This window comes from Myotis lucifugus, unplaced genomic scaffold (genome assembly GCF_000147115.1).
Source record: "Myotis lucifugus unplaced genomic scaffold, Myoluc2.0 scaffold_215, whole genome shotgun sequence".
Lineage (NCBI taxonomy): Eukaryota > Metazoa > Chordata > Mammalia > Chiroptera > Vespertilionidae > Myotis > Myotis lucifugus.
The window spans coordinates 223,722-244,658 of record NW_005871263.1 but is presented as its reverse complement, the minus strand read 5'-3'; the positions used below and the strand labels follow the sequence as shown (position 1 = coordinate 244,658).

Genomic DNA, 20,937 nt, shown 5'->3' with positions numbered 1-20,937 from the left:
TACACACGCTCTCATTCTCACCTGCTCATTCTCCCACCATCCGACATTCACAAGCACCCAGCATAGCTTCCCACCTCACTCCCAACGCTGACGTTTACAATCACACATGCACACACCCCAATATTCACCCTCATGTGCCCATCCTGGATCTCAGGCCTCACTCACGTGTGCCCGTAGGAATCACAGTGGACACAGGGGCACACCCTGCCTCACTTCCCCGCCACCCTTCACTCACTGTCACTCTCCCACCTGGATCCCTGGGAGTCACAATCACACACGTGCACACACACAAACCTGCATGCTCTCATTCTCACACTTCCTCCAGGAACTCTGGGGCTCACACATGCGCCCTCTCACTCATTCAGACATTCAACCACACCGATTCACATCGCACACCCCCAACTCCTTCGCCCAGACCCTCAGCCATACTCACTGGCTCACACTCTCTCACAGTGTCTAAGGCCTACCCACTTTCCAAAGGCCTGATAAAATGTTGAGAACAGAAAGGAAATGAATAGTGGTGGCCCTGGTCCGTGTGCTCAGTGGTTGGAGCATTCACTGTGCATGGGAGGCTCTCCGGCTTGATTCCCGGTCAAGGGCATGTACCTGGGTTGAAGGTTTGATCCTGGCCTCCAGTTGGGGTGTGTGCAGGAGGCAATCAATGGATGTGTCTCTATCACATCAATGTTTTTCTCTCTCCCACCTTGCCTCCCTCTCTCTATCTCTGAAAATCTATGCAAAAAATATCCTCAGGTGAGGATTAACAAGAAAAGAAAGAAAATGAATAGTGGTGAAGGGACAGAGGGCAATTAAAAATCCTATGTAACTGAAGAGTCCCTCAATGTAATACCTTACAAACTAACCTACTGCAACTAAAGTAAACTTTAAGTGGTTACACCTGTATACCTCCTGTGGCGGCGGGACTTTCAATTCCTTTGCTACAAATAATGGGGGAGCCACCAAAAATATGAGTCTGGGGCCCTGGGTGACAGAGGAGGTGCGGGGTGCATCCCAAACCAAAGTGTGACTTAGCTCATGTCCCGATAAAGTTCCTCGAGGAAGAAGCATGTCTTTAGAAGTTGCTGCACTGCGCCTCTGAAGGGAGACGAGCATTCTTGGCTAACCTTTGATGAATATTGACCACAAAGCATGCATTGTACTAAGAGCTTGATCTGTTCCCAGTACTGCTCTTAAGAGCATTCTGGTCTGCTTTGCTTTCTGATTTCTCTCTACATCTGGGGCGGTGATCGATACATCTCACGGCACACAGTGGGCACACAGTGGACACTCAGTATTTGTTGAGTGGAGGAAGTGCTAACACCCTGACACCCAATTAGGGCAACAGAGTAGGCCCCACCCTCTACCACCAGTCCCCTCTCAAACCCCACCCACCTCAGATCAGCTGCAGACCCTCTTCTTCACTCCCCTCCCTACCACATGTGGTAACAAGACCAAGGACATGGTGACCCTTTAACCCAGGGTCCCCCACACAGCTGGGGTTTAGTAACTGTGAGCTCTGTTTTTACCAAGCACCTCACACATACATGAGTTCCACACTTAACCCTCCTGACGGGCTTGGCAGCTAAATCTAAGCAATCACACCCATTTCACAGGTGAGGAACGAGTAGCTCAGAGTGGCCTGCACAAAGCCACGTGGTTAGGGACAGGCTGGGCTCCAGACCTGGTCTTTCGGGCTCCAGAAGGCAGGCAAAATGGCCTCCTGTGACCAATGGAATCAGCGATCATGACACTCCAGGCATCTACTAATCCAGATCCCAAACAACCTTCAAGCTTCCTGTAGATCTGTGGAGCCCGCCTGTGGCCACCCTCATCTGACTGGGCCCTCGTTTTCTGAAGTATGGAGTAATAACCGTGGCTTCCTCGTCACATACAAGCTGCCGGGCCTCAGTTTTCTCATCTGTAAAATGGACTCATTGGATTGTGGGAAGGCTTGCATGAGTTAATCATATACATAAAGCACCTGGAAGAGTGCCTACTCAAAGGAAGCAGTGAGTAAGGTCGTTATTACAGGGTTGTTAGAAGAATTCAGAGCAGTAAAGGGAGCAGATGAAGCTCTTAGTACAATGCATGCTTTGTGGTAAATATTCGTCTACTTTTTTCTAGTGAGCATGTATCACTTTTACAATGTTTTTCTTTAAATTAATATATGTTTAAAAACCAGAGGTAATAACATTTTCAAATCAAGAGAAGAGTGATTTTTATTGCCTTTGCATTTTTGTTTTTCTTCAGTCCACTTTCATAATCATTGGAGAAGACACTATTTTAAAAATATATTTTTATTGATTTCAGAGAGGGAAGGAGAGGGAGAGAAAAGGAGAAACAGCAATGATGAGAGAGAATCATCAGTTAGCTGCCTCCTGCACACCCCCCTGGAGATTGAGCCTGCAACCGGGCATGTGCCCCGACTAGGGATCGAACCATGACCTCCTGGTTCATAGATCGATGCTCAACCACCGAGCCACACCAGCCAGGCTGGAGAAGGCACTTTTTAAGACTCCCTTTCAGCAAAGCAATCCTCAGGACAAAAGGCACTTAAAGGCTTTTATCTCATCTTTTATTTTATTTTTAATTGATTTGAGAGAGAGAGAAGGAGAAAGAAACATTGATTTGTTGTTACACTCATTTATGCATTCATTGGTTGATTCTTGTATGTGCCCTGACCAGGGATCGAACCCACAACTTTGGTGTAGCCAAATGATGCTCTAACCCACAGCTACCTGGCCAGGGCATTATCTCACCTTGAGAGAGATCTAGAAGCTTGCCTGAGATAGGCAAGAGGCCCAGGGGGCCCTCAGAAACAGCGCCAGTGTTCAGGAGAGGAGTAGAGTAGGGGCAGTGATGGGATGAGGGGTAATACTGGATCCTACTCAGGGGGTGCAGCACCTGGCCCAGCCCTGCCTTCTGCCCCTGGTGCTAGGAATGGTCCCCTCAGAGTTCTGATTTCTGAGGAGCAACCCCTTCCATGGCCTTGACAGTCCTCAGGCCCTGGGTGCAGTAAGCTGCCAACTCCTAGATACCCAGGGTGGAAAGGTCTTTAGTGGGTAAACCAACATAGCCCACAAATCAGAGAAACTGAGGCCCACGGGCGTGGCCAACAGATGGCAGATGCACCACTCAGCCTTATTTTCATAGACGTCCATGCTGGCTGCTCCTGCCTGTCCAATGTGGGAGGACCAGAGGCCGCCGGCACTAGCTGGGGAAAATGGGAACTCCATCAATAGCAATGATTTGGGAAAACTCAGGCTGGGCAGAGAAGTAATGAAGTCCTTTTGGTGTCTAGAACCTTCTCTCTGAATGAATGCTGTGGGTAGTCCCGAGAGCAGTTTCTCAACCTTGTCTCTACTGACATTTGGGCTGAATATTTCATTGTGGGGCCATCCCCTGTTAGCAGTATCCTGGCCTCCGCCCATTAGATGCCAGTAGCAGCCCCACCCCTCCCAGTTGTGACGACCACAGATGTCCTCAGACATTGCAAAATGATTCCTGGAGGGCAAAATTGTCCCTGGCTGAGACCTGCTGGGCTAGCATGTGATGTAAAGTAATTTTTAAGCCCCTAGTAAGGCTGTGACTCTAACAGGAATCTCATCTCCCCACCCCTCTTTTTAGGAAAAAAAACTCTGTAAGTAACTGGCCAGGGTGTCACAGTGTTTGAGCCACACTGGCCGGATGAACCATGAGCCACACTGGCCGGATGAACCATGAGGCCAAGGTTTGATTTGATTCCCGTCAGAGCACATAAAGAAGCACAAATAATTGCAACAACAAATCTCTTTCTCTCTCTCTCTCTCTCTCTCTCTCTCTCTCTCTCTCTCCTCTCTCTCTCTCTCTCTCTCTCTCTCTCTCTCTCTCTCTCCCTCTCTCCAGTCGGTTGGTGATTCTTTCTCATCATTGATGTTTCTTTCTTTTTTAAAAAATATACTTTTATTGATTTCAGAGAGGAAGGGAGAGGGAGAGAGATAGAAACCAATAATGAGAGTCATTGATCGGCTGCCTCCTGCACGCCCCAACGAGCCACCCAACGAGCCAGCAACCTGGGCACATACCCTGACTGGAATCTAACCGTGACCTCCTGGTTCATAGGTCAACACTCAATCACTGAGCCATGCCTGTGGGGCTCATCATTGCATCATTGATGTTTCTCTCTCTCTCTCTCTCTCTCTCTCTCTCTCTCTCCCCACCCCCACCCCCTTCCCTCTCCACAGCAATGATATCCTCCAAAAAGAATAGGGAGTTTAGGGAAATTCCACAGAACATTCACTCATTCACTGACAACCTGCAATGTCCCAGGCCCTGGGGATACAGTTAACAAGACAGGCACAACCCCACTTCCTGGTGTCTAGGACTCTGCTGATTCCTAGAGGAGGTTATAAATGACTTTGAAAAGGGCAAGGTTACCTGTGCCTGTCATTGCTTTGAGCTATTTTACAACTCTACAAGGTGGAGAAAACTGATAGCAATACAAGTATTCTTGTCCATAGGAATGCAGATGGATTCTGTCCCATGGAATGTCCTGGATTATTGCCCTGTGGATATTGACCAGGATTTGTAAATTCACTTCAACATTCCTGATTGCCTATCATTGGGGAGTTCTTGCAATTCTTTGACTCCATTGTAAATCTGTTAATAAAATCTTATCCATTTTATATTTGTGGAAGTCATGACTTCTCCTTTTTAAAATATGGTATGTTAACAAGGTAGACAGAAAATAAACAAGTAAACATTTTAAAGTGCAGAATGCCATGTGGATAATAAAATAGAATGTGAATGAGATGCTTGTTAATCATCCTAACTTGCTAGAAATAAAAAGTTGGCAACCCTAAACAGTTCCCTGTTTCACATCCCCTATTTTTTAAAAATGTTTTAAATATATTTTTATTGATTTCTGAGAGGAAGGGAAAGGGATAGAAATATCAATGTTGAGAGAGAATCATTGATCAGCTGCGTCCTGCACGCCCCCTACAGGGGATTGAGCCCGAAACCCAGGCATGTGCCCTGACCAGGAATCAAACGGTCACTTCCTGGTGCATAAGTCTATGCTCAACCACTGAGCCACACTGACTGGGCTAAATTTTTATTTATTGATTTGAGAGAGAGAGCGAGAAACACCAATTTGTGTCATTCCACGTATTTTGCATTCATTGGTTGACTCTTGTATGTGCCCTAACTGGAGATCAAACCAACTGGGCTACATGCCGGGCCACCCCCTCCCCTATTTTTTTAAAAACAATTTCATTGGCCTGTGGAATCCCAAAGATTAGCAATCTTAAATTCCATTAGTAAAAAAAAAAAATCCATTAGTTTCTTCTTCCTCCTCTGTGGTCTTCTCCATATGAGAAAATGAAGATGAAGATAGAATCGTCTCTGACACAATTTACTCAGGACATTTACGGAGGTCAGGGAAAATAATTTCTCCCAAGTTTCTGAGATGCAAAATGGACATTATCTTCAAGATAAAGGAGTTGACCAGAGGGCACCTCCTGAACCACGTGACCTCCTCCCTCAGGCTCAAGAAATTGAACCAAGAGAATCTACCTGATCCAGAGTTGGAACAAAATGAACTAAATGGGACTGTGTAGATTTGCTGAGCCAAACAGGTGAAACAGTGACAGCTACCATATTGGAATGCTCCCTGTGCCCTAGGGCCTAGACCAGTGATGGCGAACCTAGGACACGCGTGTCAGAGGTGACACGTGAACTCATTTTTTTGGTTGATTTTTCTTTGTTAAATGGCATTTAAATATATAAAATAAATATCAAAAATATAAGTCTTTGTTTTACTATGGTTGCAAATATCAAAAAATTTCTATGTGACACGGCACCAGAGTTAAGTTAGGGTTTTACAAAATGCTGACACGCCGAGCTCAAAAGGTTCGCCATCACTGGCCTAGGCCAAGTGCTTTCATACTCTCATACAATCTCACTGTGCTACGATCCACGTAGTATCCCCATTTTGCAGGTGAGTTATTTGAGGATCCACAATTAAATTGCCCTAGGGCACCAGCCACAGCGCTGACCTGGGACTCTCCCAAAGGAGGGCCAGTTATCTCATCATGAACCCATCGTTTCCCGATTTGAAAGGTACCTTTATCACCTAACTCCTTCCCAACCAACCTCTTGTTTCTGGACTTCCTACGTATCTGACTGTGTTACCTTCCCTGTCTGGGCTCAAGCCCTCTGTCGAAGGTCGACTTGCTATGGGAGTTGCCACTGAAGAGCTTCCTATGAAGGTGCAGATATTTCAACACCTTCCTTGTGGTTTTAGCTACACGGCCACCTGGGTCATCCTGGTGCAGTCAGATTTCACTGAACCTCCACCTTCCCCGTTCTTGCTTTTTTAAAAAAAAATCCTTACCCCAGGACACACTTTTTAAAAATCTATATATTTTTATTGATTTCAGAGAGGAATGGAGAGGGAGAGATAGAAACATCAATGATGAGAGAGAATCATTGATCGGCTGCCTCCTGCATGCACCACACTGGGGATTGAGTCCGAAACCAAGGCATGTGTTCTTGACCAGAATCGAACCTGGGACCCTTCCATCCGCAGGCCGACACTCTATCCACTGAGCCAAACTGGCCAGGGCGGGACACACTTTTATTGATTTCTTTTTCTTATTGAGAGGAAAAGAGACAGAAACATCAGTGTGCAAAACATTGACCGGTTGGTTGCCTTCTGCATGCGCCAGACCTGGGATCAAACCCACAACCTAGGTGTGCGCCCTGACCAGGAGTGGAACCCAAAACCTTTTGGTGTCTGGGAGGGTGCTTCAACCAACTGAGCCACCCAGCTAGGGCCACCTTCCCCATCCTTTTTTTTTTTTTTTTTAAATATATTTTTATTGATTTCAGAGAGGGAGAGATAGAAACATCAATGATGAGAGAGAATCATTGCACGCCCCCTACTGGGGATCAAACCCACAGCCCGGGCATGTGCCCTTGACCAGAATTGAACCCGGGACCCTTCAGTACTGAGCCAAACCATTCTTAATGGCTCTTAGGCAAGTTCTGCTGCCAAAAAGTACTTCACCTGGAGGGCCCCCTCCCCGCAAGCTTCCTCCAGGCCCACTCTCCAAATGCATCCACATCATGCAAACAATTCCTTTCCCAGAACACTTACGTTTAAACATGTTCTGGGGGTACCAACTAAAGCCAGCGGGCCAGGGAAAAGGTGGAAGTTTGCCTCCCCCTCCCCCAAGTTTTATTGAGATATAACTGGCCATTTATACAAGGCAAGATGTTGAGAACCCCTTATCATCTACCAAATAACAAAACAGAGTTCTGAACATGTGGAACCCACAGAAGAAGGCACGAGAAGACAGGCAGGCCTCAGGTCTAAAGAGCAAGTTCTACAGCGGCTGTATTGCTTCCCTCCTGTGCTCCGTGAACTCAGAGGACTCACTGTGCTCACATCACAGCCTACTCTTCAAAACCCGAAACCCCGATTCGAAAGAATATATGCACCCCTATGTTCACTGCAGCGCTATTTACAATAGCCAAGATGTGGAAACAACCCAAGAGTCCATCAGTAGATGAGTGGATAAAAAAAGCTGCGGTACATTTATACAATGGAATGATACTCAGCCATAAATAAAGAAGGAAATCTTACCCTTTGCAATAGCATGGGTGGACCAGGACAGCATTATGCTGAGTGAAATAAGCCAATCAGAGAAAGACAGGTACCATAGCATTTCACTCATATGTAAAATCTAATGAACAAAATGAACTAACAATCAAAATGTGACACTCATAGAGAGCAGGCAGACAGTTGTGGGGGGAGGGGAGATCCAGATGGCGGTGTGTGGAGGGAAATGAGCAAAAAATAAAGAGAGAAAAATACTCATGGACAGAAACAACAATGTGATGATTGCCTGGAGGTGGAGGGAGGGAAGGAGGGTATATGGGCATAAATGGTGATGGACAGAAACTTGACTTGGGGTGGTGAACACACAATACAATGTACAGATGATGTGTAGAATTGTGCACCTGAAACCTGTTTTGTTTACTAGTGTCACCCCAATTAAGTCAATAAAAAGGGGGGAAAAAGCTGAAAGCTTTTGTATATATATGTGTAATATATATACACATACTAGAGGCCCGGTGCACAAATTCGTGCACAGATGGGGTCCCTCAGAGTGGCCTGCAGAGATCAGGCTTGCACCCCCAGCCTCGCAGCCCCGCCTGGCATCCCGTGTTGGCCTGGTGCCACCCCCTCACCTGCTCCACCATTCTGCCACTGTCCTGCTCTCGGCAAGGCCCATTGGGGCCAGCGGCACCTCCACTGCTGCCCACTGCCAGTGCCCCATTGCCGATGCCCACCATGTTCTGTGCTACCCCCTGGTGGTCAGTGCACATCATAGTGAGCGGTCGAACGACCACCAGAGGGGATAATTTGCATATTAGGCTTTTATTATATAGGATATATATATATGGAATGGGCTTCAAAGATTAGGGCTGAGAAAATAGACACACACAGCACACATTTATGGAAACATCACAATTTTTGTGCTAGCAATCCCTCAAGTACAAATTTACCGAGTTAATTCAAATGCAAAAAAACAAAACTATGCCACAAAGATGTTCAAATTCTTTTTTAAAAATTTTTTTATTGCCGAAACCGGTTTGGCTCAGTGGATAGAGCGTCGGCCTGCGGACTGAAGGGTCCCAGGTTCGATTCCGGTCAAGGGCATGTACCTTGGTTGCGGGCACATCCCCAGTAGGGGATGTGCAGGAGGCAGCTGATCGATGTTTCTCTCTCATCGATGTTTCTAACTCTCTATCTCTCTCCCTTCCTCTCTGTAAAAAACCAATAAAATATATTTAAAAAAAATATATATATATATATATTTAAAAAAAAATTTTTTTAATTAAATTTAGAGAGGAAGGGGGTGAGGGAGGGAGAAACATCCACTTGTTGTTTCACTTCTTTATGCATTCATTGGTTGCTTCTTGCAGCTGATCGATGTTTCTCTCTCATCGATGTTTCTCTCTCATCGATGTTTCTAACTCTCTATCCCTCTCCCTTCCTCTCTGTAAAAAACCAATAAAATATATTTAAAAAAAATATATATATATATATATTTAAAAAAAAATTTTTTTAATTAAATTTAGAGAGGAAGGGGGTGAGGGAGGGAGAAACATCCACTTGTTGTTTCACTTCTTTATGCATTCATTGGTTGCTTCTTGTTGTTCCCTGACTGAGGATTGAACCTGCAACCTGGGCATATTGGGATGATGCTCTAACCAACTGAGCTACCCAGCCAGGGCAATGATCAAAATGCTTTAACAAAATAGTTTGAGGGAATAGACGTACCATCTAAAATAGCTAAGTAAACATTTCTATATTATTGTAGATATTTTAAAACAATTAGCCAGAAATGGGCTTTGCTTGGGAAAGATGTGTAAAATATGCTGGAGAGGGGGAAAAGATATATACTTTTTTTCTTAAGTAAAATAATTACCATACATTTGAATCTAGAAAGACATAAATCACCTGTGGGTTACTATCAAGAGGGAGAAAGTGTGAAAATTGTACACTTGGGACCAAGGCATATTATTAGCTTAAATTAGGTACTTTCCATTTCAGCTATCTTAAGGACCAGCTTAATCTGGCTCTGAGTCACAGTGTGGCTGCTTCTTCCTAAATTTAGAACTGAGGCCAAAGGACAGACCTTGAGGGTCAGGGGAGGGTGGAAAACATCCACTTGCAAAGGAAGTTGACATGCAGGTCAGAGGTCATCAGAACACAACTCCCAGCCCTTTGCTGGATGTCAAGGGAATATACCTCAGGATAATGTGGGGTCCACATCCACAAAGGTTCTGGGGTCTCATGCTGCTTCTTGCCATTGGGTTTGCAAAGACAAACAGCAAAAGATGGGCAACAAGAGGGTACATTACCAGTAGGTCACTAACCTGGCCTTGCCCTTTGTCTCCCTCCAATGAGCACTTTTTCCACTACCCTTGGAATCAAGGGCTGCCTATTTGACTCTCAGCCCATTCCCTCCTAAGCAAACCATAATTATGAGATGGTTAAAAATATTGTCTCTCTGCCCAGTGACTTGGTCAGAGTGGACTGAGATGTGGGGTAGTCTAGGGCGTAAGTCCTCTATAGTCATAAGCAAACACAAGCAAGAGTTCTCTAGTGAAGTTAACTCTAATAAAACTTTTATGCCTTAAAAAAAGATACAGCCTGGCCAGTGTTGCTCAGTGGTTGAGTGTCCACCTATGAACAGGTCAGAGTTCGATTCCCGGTCAGAGCACAAGCCTGGGTTGCGGGCTTGATCCCGTGTGGGGCGTGCAGGAGGCAGCCAGTCAATGATTCTGTCATCATTGATGTTTCTCTCCCTCTCTGAAATCAATTAAAAAATATTTTTTTAAAAAAAGAAAAGATATGAACTAGCAAGTAGTTGGTTATGTGCTTGAGAAGTGGGTCAAGCACAGATTTAACTGGATAAACATCCTCATTCTAGGACCTTGAGGTTAGGAGTCACCTAGAAATGTTTGTCAAGGAAGGACTCTCAGGTTAGAGCAGAAAGGACCAGAAAAACTTAGACACATCTGGTGAGGGGAAAAATACCAAAATTTATTTTCCGACAGTCAGCATCAGCAGGTAAAACTACAAGGTTTTCTCTGTAGATCATACATTCACAAGGCATAACAGTGAGAAAGCCTCTGGCATGTCCTCTGTAACAATATCCACTTCACAGTGTAAACAGGTTCTAGTATTGTGTTCATTTACAATTTCAGAAGGAAAGGCACAACTTGGCAAAAAAATAATAATTTTTTTTTTTTTATCCTGAAGTCAGGTGCAATAACTCAGAGACCAACTTTTGATACACGTTTTGATGTACATTTCCACTTTGAGGGGAAAGACTCAAACCAGGGTCTTTCCTTCTTCTTCCTCATTAAACCATCAGAGCAAAGTTTCAGCATTTTCTTATTATATATGCAAGAAAGGGATTAAAAAAAAAAATCACAAAATATCTTGAAGGTCCAGCCGCTCCCACCAATACATCAACTCTTAGGTTTAAGACAGGGACTGGGAACACTTTCAGCGGTCATAAAATAGGAAAAGAGAGACTAAAGCTACAAAAATAAAAAATAAATGAGGTAGATAAATTAAAGCTTTCATACCCAGGACTCGCCTGTTCCAACTTCGTAACCTTCATGCAGTACTCACGGGGGAAGAGAATCTTCACAATTACTTGGCATAAGTCACATCCAAATTTTTCTAAAAAGTAGTATGTGAACCTCTTATCAGAAACATGCCCTCCATGAGTTTCTTCAAGAATGAAAGACTCATTTCTTCGCTAGAGTAGGCACTGGTGAACTAAATCATCACCTGAGGTCCCCTGCTCAGGTGCCACCTGTCCTGGTGTTCAGGAAGGCGGCTCTGGAAGCAGGGAAGACATTGGCACTCTTAGGGCTCCAACTGAACTGTATTTCAACAAGCAGCAACACACACATTGACTCCCGAGGGACTGAGATCGTCCATTGGAGGGCATCCTGCTCCCGGTCCCAAGGTGGAAGGAATTTTGTAACTCCACACCTTAGTTAAAAATAAAAAGGAAGGTACATTCAAAAAGGAAACAGAACAAAAGATGGGTGCAGGGTCGAGGGACATACAGAGCAGGTCAGCAAGGACGACAGACCCAGTCCGTTTACCCGCACACAGTCCCGGAAGTATGCAGCTCCCCCTCCCCAGTTAGGCTAAGCAGTTTCTTTCCCATCGTGGTTTAGTAAGTTCCAACTTGAAACGGGGGACAATCTTTGGAAATAGTTCCTCTAGCTTGTACAAAGTCTTCATATATACAGTTTGTCTCAAGTAACAAAGCCACTTTGCAAGACCCGCTTCTTCCAAAATTAAAAAAAAAAAATACTAGTCTGTATTTATTTTAGTATGTGTGTGGTTTTGTTTTGTTTTTTTAGCAAAGCAGCATAGCAACATCGTGATTGTTGGACGTGCCTGAGGTTGTGGTCACAACTGTAAACATTTGCACATCAGTAAAAAAACAAACAGGAGGAGATGGGTTTTTAAACAACAACAACGACAAAAACAAAAGATCCAGTTCAAGCGGTCACTCTGCATTTCTCCTTCACACTGGCTCTCCCATCGCTTAGCTGACCGCAATCTTGTTTTCCTCCAGGAAGTGAGGGAACTGGTGTTTGGGGACGCTGTCAGCAGCACCCGGCTTTTCCACGTCGCTGCTCACCGACTGGGAGCCATCGATCTTGGAGACGGTGGTGTTGCTGACCACGGAGCTGGCACCCAGGGACACGGGGAGAGTCGGGATGCCTCCGCTCTGGATCACCGAGATCTCGTTGGTCTTCATGGCCAGACCACCGTTGAGCATGGTGGTGTACTGGTTCCACACAACAGGGTCCACGTTCACTGAAGGGGCCATGATTTCCTTGGGAAACACCTCTGGGACCCTCTTTGTGTCTGTTCCTAGCAGAGCCATGGTGTTCTCGATGGCCAGCTTCCTCCCGCGGCGCGCGGAGCTGTTGCTGGCGCCATGCGTCATGTAGTGAACCTAGGGGAAGAGGGACAGAAAGGTTCCCACCGGAACCGAGGTGTGAATGCATGCTGGCAAGCCGCAGTCAGCCTGTGTGTGGGTTTGGTTCTATCCAAACAGTATCAACATAATTTATATTTAAAAATTAGATTTCATATTTAAAAAACCAGGTATCTGTTCTCTTGAGGGGGGAAAAATTTAGATGCTTGTACTACCTACTGCTTCTTCAACTCCTTTCTGCAATTACTTTCCTGGTTCTGCTTGAATTCTCAACCCCCTTTCAGCTTCTTTAAAAAATTGAAGCGGTACCAGGCTTTCTCATTTCACCTTCACTGACATCCTTAGTAGTCGGGAGTTACCTCATAGAGCTCTGGAGTGACTCGCTCTGTATCACTCTAAGAAGCTGTTAAGATGCTGCAGACATAATTTGAAACACTTTACTATACAACTCATTTCATCTCCAGGACAAGCCTGAGGCCATTGTCACCAGGATCCCCATGCCTGGCAACCCCAGGAACAAGGAGCACCTGCCTCAAGCCCCCAGTGCAGCGAGAGCAGCTCCAGACCTCCCCTGGCCCATGGCAGGGCCAGTGATCAAATGTAAGCTTTTGTGTTTCTGGGAGCTGTGTTAGAGCTGAAGTTACTTCATGTTCTTCCTCCCGCAGTTTTGCCATTTGGACGGAAAAGAATAGCTTGTTTTGTAATAAGTATTTTCAATTTTTAAAATGACATATACAGTTGTCTCCTAGGTCACCTTTAAGATGAAGTTCCGATCTTTATTCTAACGACAAAGAATTAAACGAGTGTTCTACTCTGGAGAGGGAGGGAAAGAGAACCAGAGAAACATGCCTTGCGTAAAACCAGAGGCCAGGCCAAGAGGAAAACGCAGGTCCCCAATTTGCATCCTGTGTCCTCATGCAGGCCACTTCCAATCCTTACGGGGGAGGGTCTCCTCTCCATCTCCTGTGTGAAATCTTAGGTGGAAGCACCTTGTCATGTAACAACAGGCCATGGAACCAGCTGTTCTATTTTGAAACGCACTGCTGATGACCTGGAGGCACACTGCGGTGGTACTTTGTTGTATGTTTAACAGATGGCATTCTTTTCAAACCAGCAGCCTCAGAAGACAAAAGCAACGTACAGTGCAGGGTGGCCATCACATGACTGATCAATTCTACGTTACTACACATGACAGACACCATCTATGATTTCACACATCTACTAAACGATTGCTGAAGGGCCGCATGGTCTGCCCAGCCCCAGAAGGACAGTGGCCTATGCTAAACTTAACACCAAGAGACAGGAGCAGAGTGCAGACTTTGTGTCCTCTCCTTGACGACGCCCCTTGTAAGATGTGTCATGATTTTAGCTGCCACTGAGATTAGAAAAGAATCACTGATCACAGACACTGACAGCAAGAAGCATCCAGTATCAGAGATGCCAGGATAGAGAGAGCCAGGGAGGAGGTCGAGCCTGTAACCGAGGTACATGCCCTTGACCAGAACTGAACCAGGGACCCTCTAGTCCACAGGCCAACACTCTCTCCACTAAATCAATTTGGCTAAGACAAGAAAATTTACTTCTTTTTAAAGAATATTTCTTTGAAGAGCCAGTTTTGAAGTGTAATATCCCATTTGCTCCTAGTAGGTGTACTATGGATGGAGAACACCAAGAGATGCCTCTCCACACCTGGGTCCTATCCCTGCCGAAACCCTAGGGAACTCACCTTCAAGTTGCCTTTGGTGGTGAAAGCTCGCCCACATATGCTACACACGAAAGGCTTCTCCCCAGTGTGAGTCCGCTCATGAATCTGGAGGGCGCTGGCCGACGAGAAGTTCTTCCCGCACCGCGTGCAGGCGTGCTGCTTACCCTGGCGGCGTGGCTGGGCCGCCAGCAAAGGTGCCATGCCTGGGGACATGGTCGCGGGTCCAAATGCACCAGGAACTTCCACTTTGACAAAGGTTGGCTGGGCTCGGACAAATGCTGATGGGAGACTGCTCCGACCTAGTGCGCAGAGAAAAGAATCCCAAAACTTTATCACCCCAAACTCATTCACACTTCAAACCAAAAAAGAACTTTGAAAACTCCCGCCCACCACTCGACTTCCTGGAAAGGGCTTTCAGGAAGTTCACACCCCAGAAGCAGCTCTCCTTTGACTTTACCTGTGCGGAGAATGATCGTGACTCACACACTTAGGAAATTTTACCATTTTCCTGTAAAGGTCTGTAACACATAACATGCATTCAAGTCCAAATCCCTATATAAAGAGTTACCCTGAAGTATGACCAGGTGCCCACCCTTCTCTATGATGTAGTTGTTCCCCCATTTTGCCATTAATGACATCAATAGGCACCCTTCCATTTATATGCGCATTTCAAAAGGGTTAGATTCTTTTTTACCCCGAGTTATTCATTTGTGAACCTCACACTAGGGAGTGGGACCTCAGAATCAAGAAATTATGGTTTGTCTCCGTGGCCAAATAACAGTGCCCACTTCCTCAAAATTCTCCTACTCTTTAAGATTACCCTTATGTCCCCACAGGGCTCAAACACAAAAATAAAAACAAAAAAAAAAGCCCACTGTCCATAGCCAACGTGCATTAAATCAAAGATGGCCTTACTGGGATAAAGGAAGTTCCTCTTTCCCTCCACCCAGAAGTGCAGAACGGCTACCCGCCCTACAGAGGATGCTTCACATTTATCACACTCTCCGTTTGCCAAGTTCAACCCAGGTTCCTTTTGGATGACCTTGTGCCTGAAATGGACATAAGTTAAATCCAAAGCTCTATCACCTTCCATCTCAGTGCGGCTGCTGTCCGAGCCGTCTGCTCTGCCACCAGCATCAGGAGACTTGGACTTGATGCTTTCTGCTTGGCTATTGGCCGGGGAGAGGGCCTGAAAGGAGGTCGCCTCCAGGATGTCTGGACTTCGGCTCTGATACTCCTGGTCTCCCATCACTGAGGACGAGGAGTCGGTGGTCAAGCCATCGCTCTCCACCGAACCGTTCTCTCGGCTGCTCTGTCGCTGCAGGACCAGAGGAGCAGGACCCAGCTTCCCCGAGGCCTCCAGGGGGGCCATCAAGGTGAACCCCGTTGTGGGCGATGCCGAGTGGATGCCGGAAAGAGGCAGGGGGACCTTCGAGGAGCTGCTGGGAGCATCTTGGGAGCCGACTGCATCAACATCGATGCTTTCGACAATGTCGTCGTGACAGACAGCACCTGTGCTGCCGTTCTCACCCACCATCATCAGCTCGGGACCCACCAGGTCACAGGGACTCTCCGGCAGGGGTGTGTTGGGAATCTGACCACCCATGTGCATCCGAATATGCTGCTGCAACATGACTGCGTTGGTAAACTTCTTCTGGCAGATGGGGCACGAGTGCTGCGTCTTCATGGACGTGTTGGTTCGGTGAACCGTAAAGTGTGTCTTCAGGTTGCCTTTGGTGGAGAAAGCTCGGTCACAGATCTTACAGCGGAAGGGCCTCTCCCCGGTGTGGGTTCGGTAATGCATTTTGAGGGAGCTTTGGCAGCTTAAGACCCGGTGGCAAATGAGACATTCGTTGGGGTCCGTGGTGGCCTTGTCAATGTTCTCAACCAGCTGCTGCAACTTCATGGTCTCTGACCCTGGCTCGGGTGTCCCTCTCCCTTGGAAGCCACCAACCCTTGGGGAATTATGGTTTGGCCCCACCCCAGAGAGTAGGGATCCATCCTCACTTTCTGGAGACGGCCCGGGCTGCAGGTCAGGGACCAGTGGGCCCCCCACTAGGTCCTTGGGGTTAGTCCCCGAAGAGAGGTTCTGAGGTAGACCTACATTGGGGGTCCCTGTGACCAGGACAGGTTTGCTGTCTAGAGAGAGACTCGATTCATCTATGGGGACAGGTACAGAGAGTGCATAGGGAACGCCATTGCCTGCTGCCATTTTGTCGTGGAACTCGGTAAACAGCTGGGGGTTCGCCTTCACCTGGGGGTGTCGATGAAAGTGTACCTTGAGGTTGCCCTTGGTGGTGAACCGGTGGCCACAGACAGAGCACACGAAGGGTCTCTCTCCAGTATGGGAGCGGAGGTGGATCTGCAAGGAGCTATCAGTCCCAAAAACCTTGCTACAGTACTTACACTTGTGCCTGTAGAGGGAGGCCTCGTCTTTGGGTTTGACATCCACCGGGGACACGTTGGGTGGCTTCCCTTTCCCTTTCTTAGACGGGTCTAACGCCACCGTGGAGAAAGGGCTCTGGAAGAGCACAGAGCTTGGGGTCGGGGGTAGCAGAGCACCGGGGATGCGGTTTGGGAGCACCCTCGTCCCATCCGGCCTCAGGGCGAAGGACAGCAGCCCCGGGGACACCGAGCTGGTGGTGGAAGGGATGCTTGTGTGAGGTAGCTTGGCTTGTTTCAAGGTGTCCAGGGACAGACCCTGGCTTCCAGCTTTCTGGCTGAGCAAAGCCACGGCTGCAGAGACCTGCTGGGACACGTGGCTGCCCAAGGTCTTCAGGGTGTCAGCTCCCGCTGCGCCCGAGTGGAGGGCATGGGCGGCCCACATGTTCACCTGGACTCGGATCTGCTCGGTGAGCTGGATCTGCTGTAGCTGCTGCTGCTGCAGACACAGGATCTGCTCCAGGACCCACGGGATGCTGTTGGCACCGGGCAGGGGGGCGGGCAGCGCGTCCGCGCTCCGCTGATTCACTGCCACGTTGGTGCCCCGTAGTGCTTGAAGAGTGACGTTAGTGTTGGCCACTTTGCCTTTGGGTAAATAGCTTAAGTCCTGGGCTGTGGGTGGCAGGGCGGGCTCCGTCTTTAAGTACAGGACAGACTCCGCCCCTGGCTTCTCCTTCATGTCCCCTGAGCTGCTGCCATTCTCCCTGTGACTGTCCTTAATGCTTGGACTGCGTGGCTGGTGGCTCAGCCCAGCCCCGGAGAAGTCTTCGGAAGGCATCGGCCCCTCGCTGTCGTTCATGATGAGGACAGGTGGGTGTTTAGTGCAATTTTTCTTATGTTCTAAGAACTCAGAGACGCTGAAGAACTCTCCGCAGCATTTCTCACAGATGTGAGTCTCCTCCTGACGAAGCCTCTTCACTGTCGCCGGGTCCCCATTCATGTCATCGCCAGTCCCCGGGCAGTTCACTGAAGCACCTGTGAAGAGAGGAAAAGCTAAGAACTCTGTTCAAGGAAAGAAGAGAGACAATGTCTTGGGAAGAACCATGACCACACACAATGCATCAGTCTGTGTAAGGAAATCAAATATATAAAGAGTCTGAAAAACCAACCACTTACATAGTGGGTCAATGAATGTCCTTCTAAACATGTCTATTATTTTTAATTGATTTTTTTAAGAGGAAACATTGATTTGGTATTCCACTTATCTATGCATTCTTTAGTTGCATCTTGTATGAGCCCTGACCAGGGATCAAACACGCAACCTTAGCATATCGGGACGACACTAACCAACTGAGCTACCTGGGAAGGGGGCAAATATGTCTAAGCACTAACTCCAGCACATGTGTGTGTGACCTTACTTATTAGGAAGAGGAACTTTGCAAATGTAATTAGCATGAGTCCCCTGCCCAATGCTTATAAAGGAAAGGGAAATTAGAGACAGGGAAAAAGGCTGGGTGAGGGAGTTATGTGCTATAAACCAAGGCTGCTGGCTTATAGAAGGTAGGGAAGCAGGAGCCAACAGAAAGCAGGTCAAAGGCAAGGGACAGATTCTCCCTCAGAGCTTCCAAAAGGAATCGAACCTGCCAACACCCTGACTTTGTACATTCAGCCTCCAAAACCATGAGGGAATAAATTTCAGTTGTTTTAAGTCTCCCACTTTGTGGCAATTGATTCCAACAGCCCTAGGAAACTCATACAATTTATCTATATATGTAAAAGGCTAATATGCAGTGTCCCCTTGGGAGTTCGACCAAGAGACTGGGAGTTCGATCACTTGCTATGACATGCGCTGACCACCAGGGGGCAGTGTGAAACGAAGGAAGGCCCCGATCGTAGGCCAGGCCTAGGGACCCTACCCATGCACAAATTTCATACACCAGGCCTCTAGTTATAATTGCCTTCACAGATTTCACCCCACTCAAAGCAGGCCTTCTGATGGCAAATGGATTTCATGCGGTCAATGAAAATTATGTTAGAAACTAGAGGCCTGGTGCACAAAATTTGTGCACTGGGGGTAGGGGGGGGGGCGGGTGTCCCTCAGCCCAGCCTGCATCCTCTCCAATCTGAGACCCCTCGGGGGCAGTCGGACATCCCTCTCAATCCGGGACTGCTGGCTACCAACTGCTCGCCTGCCTGCCTGATCACCCCCTAACCACTCCCCTGCCAGCCTAATCGACGTCTAACTGCTCCCCTGCAGACCTGGTCCTCCCCAACTGCCCTCCCCTGCCGGCCATCTTTGTGCAAGGATGTGATGGTCAATTTGCATAGTACCTATTTATTAAATAGGATGTGAACCCTAAGGAGAAAAAAAGTCACTAACAAGGGGTCCTGGTGGCTAATTGAGTTCAAATTAAAACAAACAGAGCTTAGCAGCCTTTTCTGCACAGGGACCTCTCACACATACTACACTTCACAGAGAAGGTGGAGTTGTACTGCCTGCCTCTGGGCTAAAGTGCATGTCCCTATAAAGCAGTTCCTAGAATCCTATTTCAATCAATAAGATGGAAGCTTTCCCCCTCCAATTGGAGCTGTGCAGCTCCTGCCAATCAGCTCTATTCTGACCAATCAAGGACCAGGGGCAGGGACTTCTGTCCATATAAGCCAGCTCCCCTCAAAGCCAATCCAGCACTGGCCCGTCAATAAAAGGTTTGATATGGTGGGCTATTAAACATGTATAATCAGCCCTGGCCAGGTAACTCAGTTGGTTAGAGTATTGTCCCAATAAGCCAAGCTTGTGGATTCTATCCCAAGCCACAGCGCATACATGAAGCAACCACTGATATGTAAACAAGTGGAATGACAAATCGACATCTCTGAAATCAATAAATAAAATTTTAAAAGCCATGTGTAATTACAACTTCATAAGGCAGATGTCTGGGTTAAGTGATTCATTCAACAAATGCTTGAGCACCTACTGTGTGCTTGGCACCAACCATCCTAGGATCTGTGAAAAGTACAGATACCACAGATAATTCAGTGAACATTAGTTTCCCCACCTCTTCTATTTATTTTTAATCCCCACCCAAGGACATGTTTATTGATTTTAGAGAGGAAGAGAGAGAGAAACATCCATCAGCTGGCTCCCATAGCCACTCTGACCGGGGATGGAACCTGCAGTCCAGGTATATGCCCTGACCGGGAATCAAACCCACAACCTTTTTGGTATATGGGAAGGTGCTCCAAACAAGCCACCTACAAGGGCTCTTTGAAAAAAAAAAAAATTTCTATCCCCCCTCCCCCCACCTATTTCTAAAGGTGGGCAACTAGGGCTGCTGAAAACAGTCTTGACTAGCTCATTTAATACTTCTCACCTTCTAGGATGAAAAGATAGGCCTCCAGCCTCCAGTATTCTGACTATGCACCAATAGGTGCCCCATAAACACTACACTTATTAAAACCCAGGCAGGCAGCACCCACACCTCCATTTGAACTCTTCCCTTTGTTCTTGCACTTCCTATCATGTTTCTTCTGTTGAGAAGGCAACTATCTTTCCTCTCACAGAAACTCCAGGGGGGACAGGAATGCCTGAGGAGTCAGGTTGGCTGGGGGAGGGGGGGTGGCTAGAGCATAGGTTACCACCTTTCTGGGACACCCAGAAGTTAACTTTAAAGTTAGGACACACCCTAGCTGGTTTGGCTCAGTGGACAGAGCATTAGCCTGCGGGCCAGAGTCCCGGGTTTGATTCCGGTCAAGGGCACGTAACTCGGTTGCAGGCTCCTCCCAGGCCTAGGCCCAGGTAGGAGCCTGTGCAGGAGGCAACCAATCCGTGTGTTTCTCTCACACCGATATTTGTCTTTCCCTCTCTTCCACTTTCTCTAAAAAAATCAATGGAAAAATATCCTCGGATGAGGATTATAAAAAATAATAAAATAAAATAATATGGTTAGGACTCAATGCAGCTCCGAACTTCCAGGTGGTGCTCAACAAGGAGGTACCGCCTTCCTTCTTGTCCCAATACTGTTCCCCAACAGCCATTATTTCAAGAATCAAGTTAAAAATATTTGTCAACTTCTAGAACACAGACAGCACCTATGGCATACTTCCCCAAGATCTGAAATGCTCAGTGCTGGTGTTGCTCAGTGGGTGGAGCCCTGGGCCTCAAACTAATGAGTTTCAGGTTCAATTCGCAGTCCCCTGATCTATGTGTCTCTTTCACAGCTATGTTTATGTTTCTCTCTCTTAACTCCCTCCTCTCCCTTCCTTCTATTCTCTCTAAAAATAAATGGGAAAAATACCCTGGGGTGAGGATTAATAAAC

At 47.1% G+C, this 20,937-nt stretch overlaps 1 protein-coding gene across 1 annotated transcript; it reads right to left on the bottom strand.

Annotated features, from left to right (window-relative positions):
* Positions 1–10,590: 10,590 nt before the first annotated feature.
* SALL4 (spalt like transcription factor 4) lies at positions 10,591–20,655 on the bottom strand. The gene is made up of 4 exons (XM_006097999.3): positions 20,616–20,655; positions 15,325–17,655; positions 14,260–14,537; positions 10,591–12,551 (listed from the first exon to the last, which is right to left on the bottom strand). The coding sequence occupies exons 1-4, from the start codon at positions 20,653–20,655 to the stop codon at positions 12,135–12,137; spliced, it is 3,066 nt and encodes a 1,021-aa protein (XP_006098061.1). The 3' UTR covers positions 10,591–12,134.
* Positions 20,656–20,937: the final 282 nt, after the last annotated feature.

Bases quoted from the DNA above. Each gene is read 5' to 3' on its own strand.
- SALL4 (XM_006097999.3), bottom strand. From the start codon at position 20,655: ATGGCTGTTGGGGAACAGTATTGGGACAAGAAGGAAGGCG. The intron at 17,656-20,615 runs GTACCTCCTTGT...CTCTCTTCACAG, and splicing joins TTGGGACAAGAAGGAAGGCG to GTGCTTCAGTGAACTGCCCG. The intron at 14,538-15,324 runs GTGATAGAGCTT...TCTGCGCACTAG, and splicing joins CAGCCGCACTGAGATGGAAG to GTCGGAGCAGTCTCCCATCA.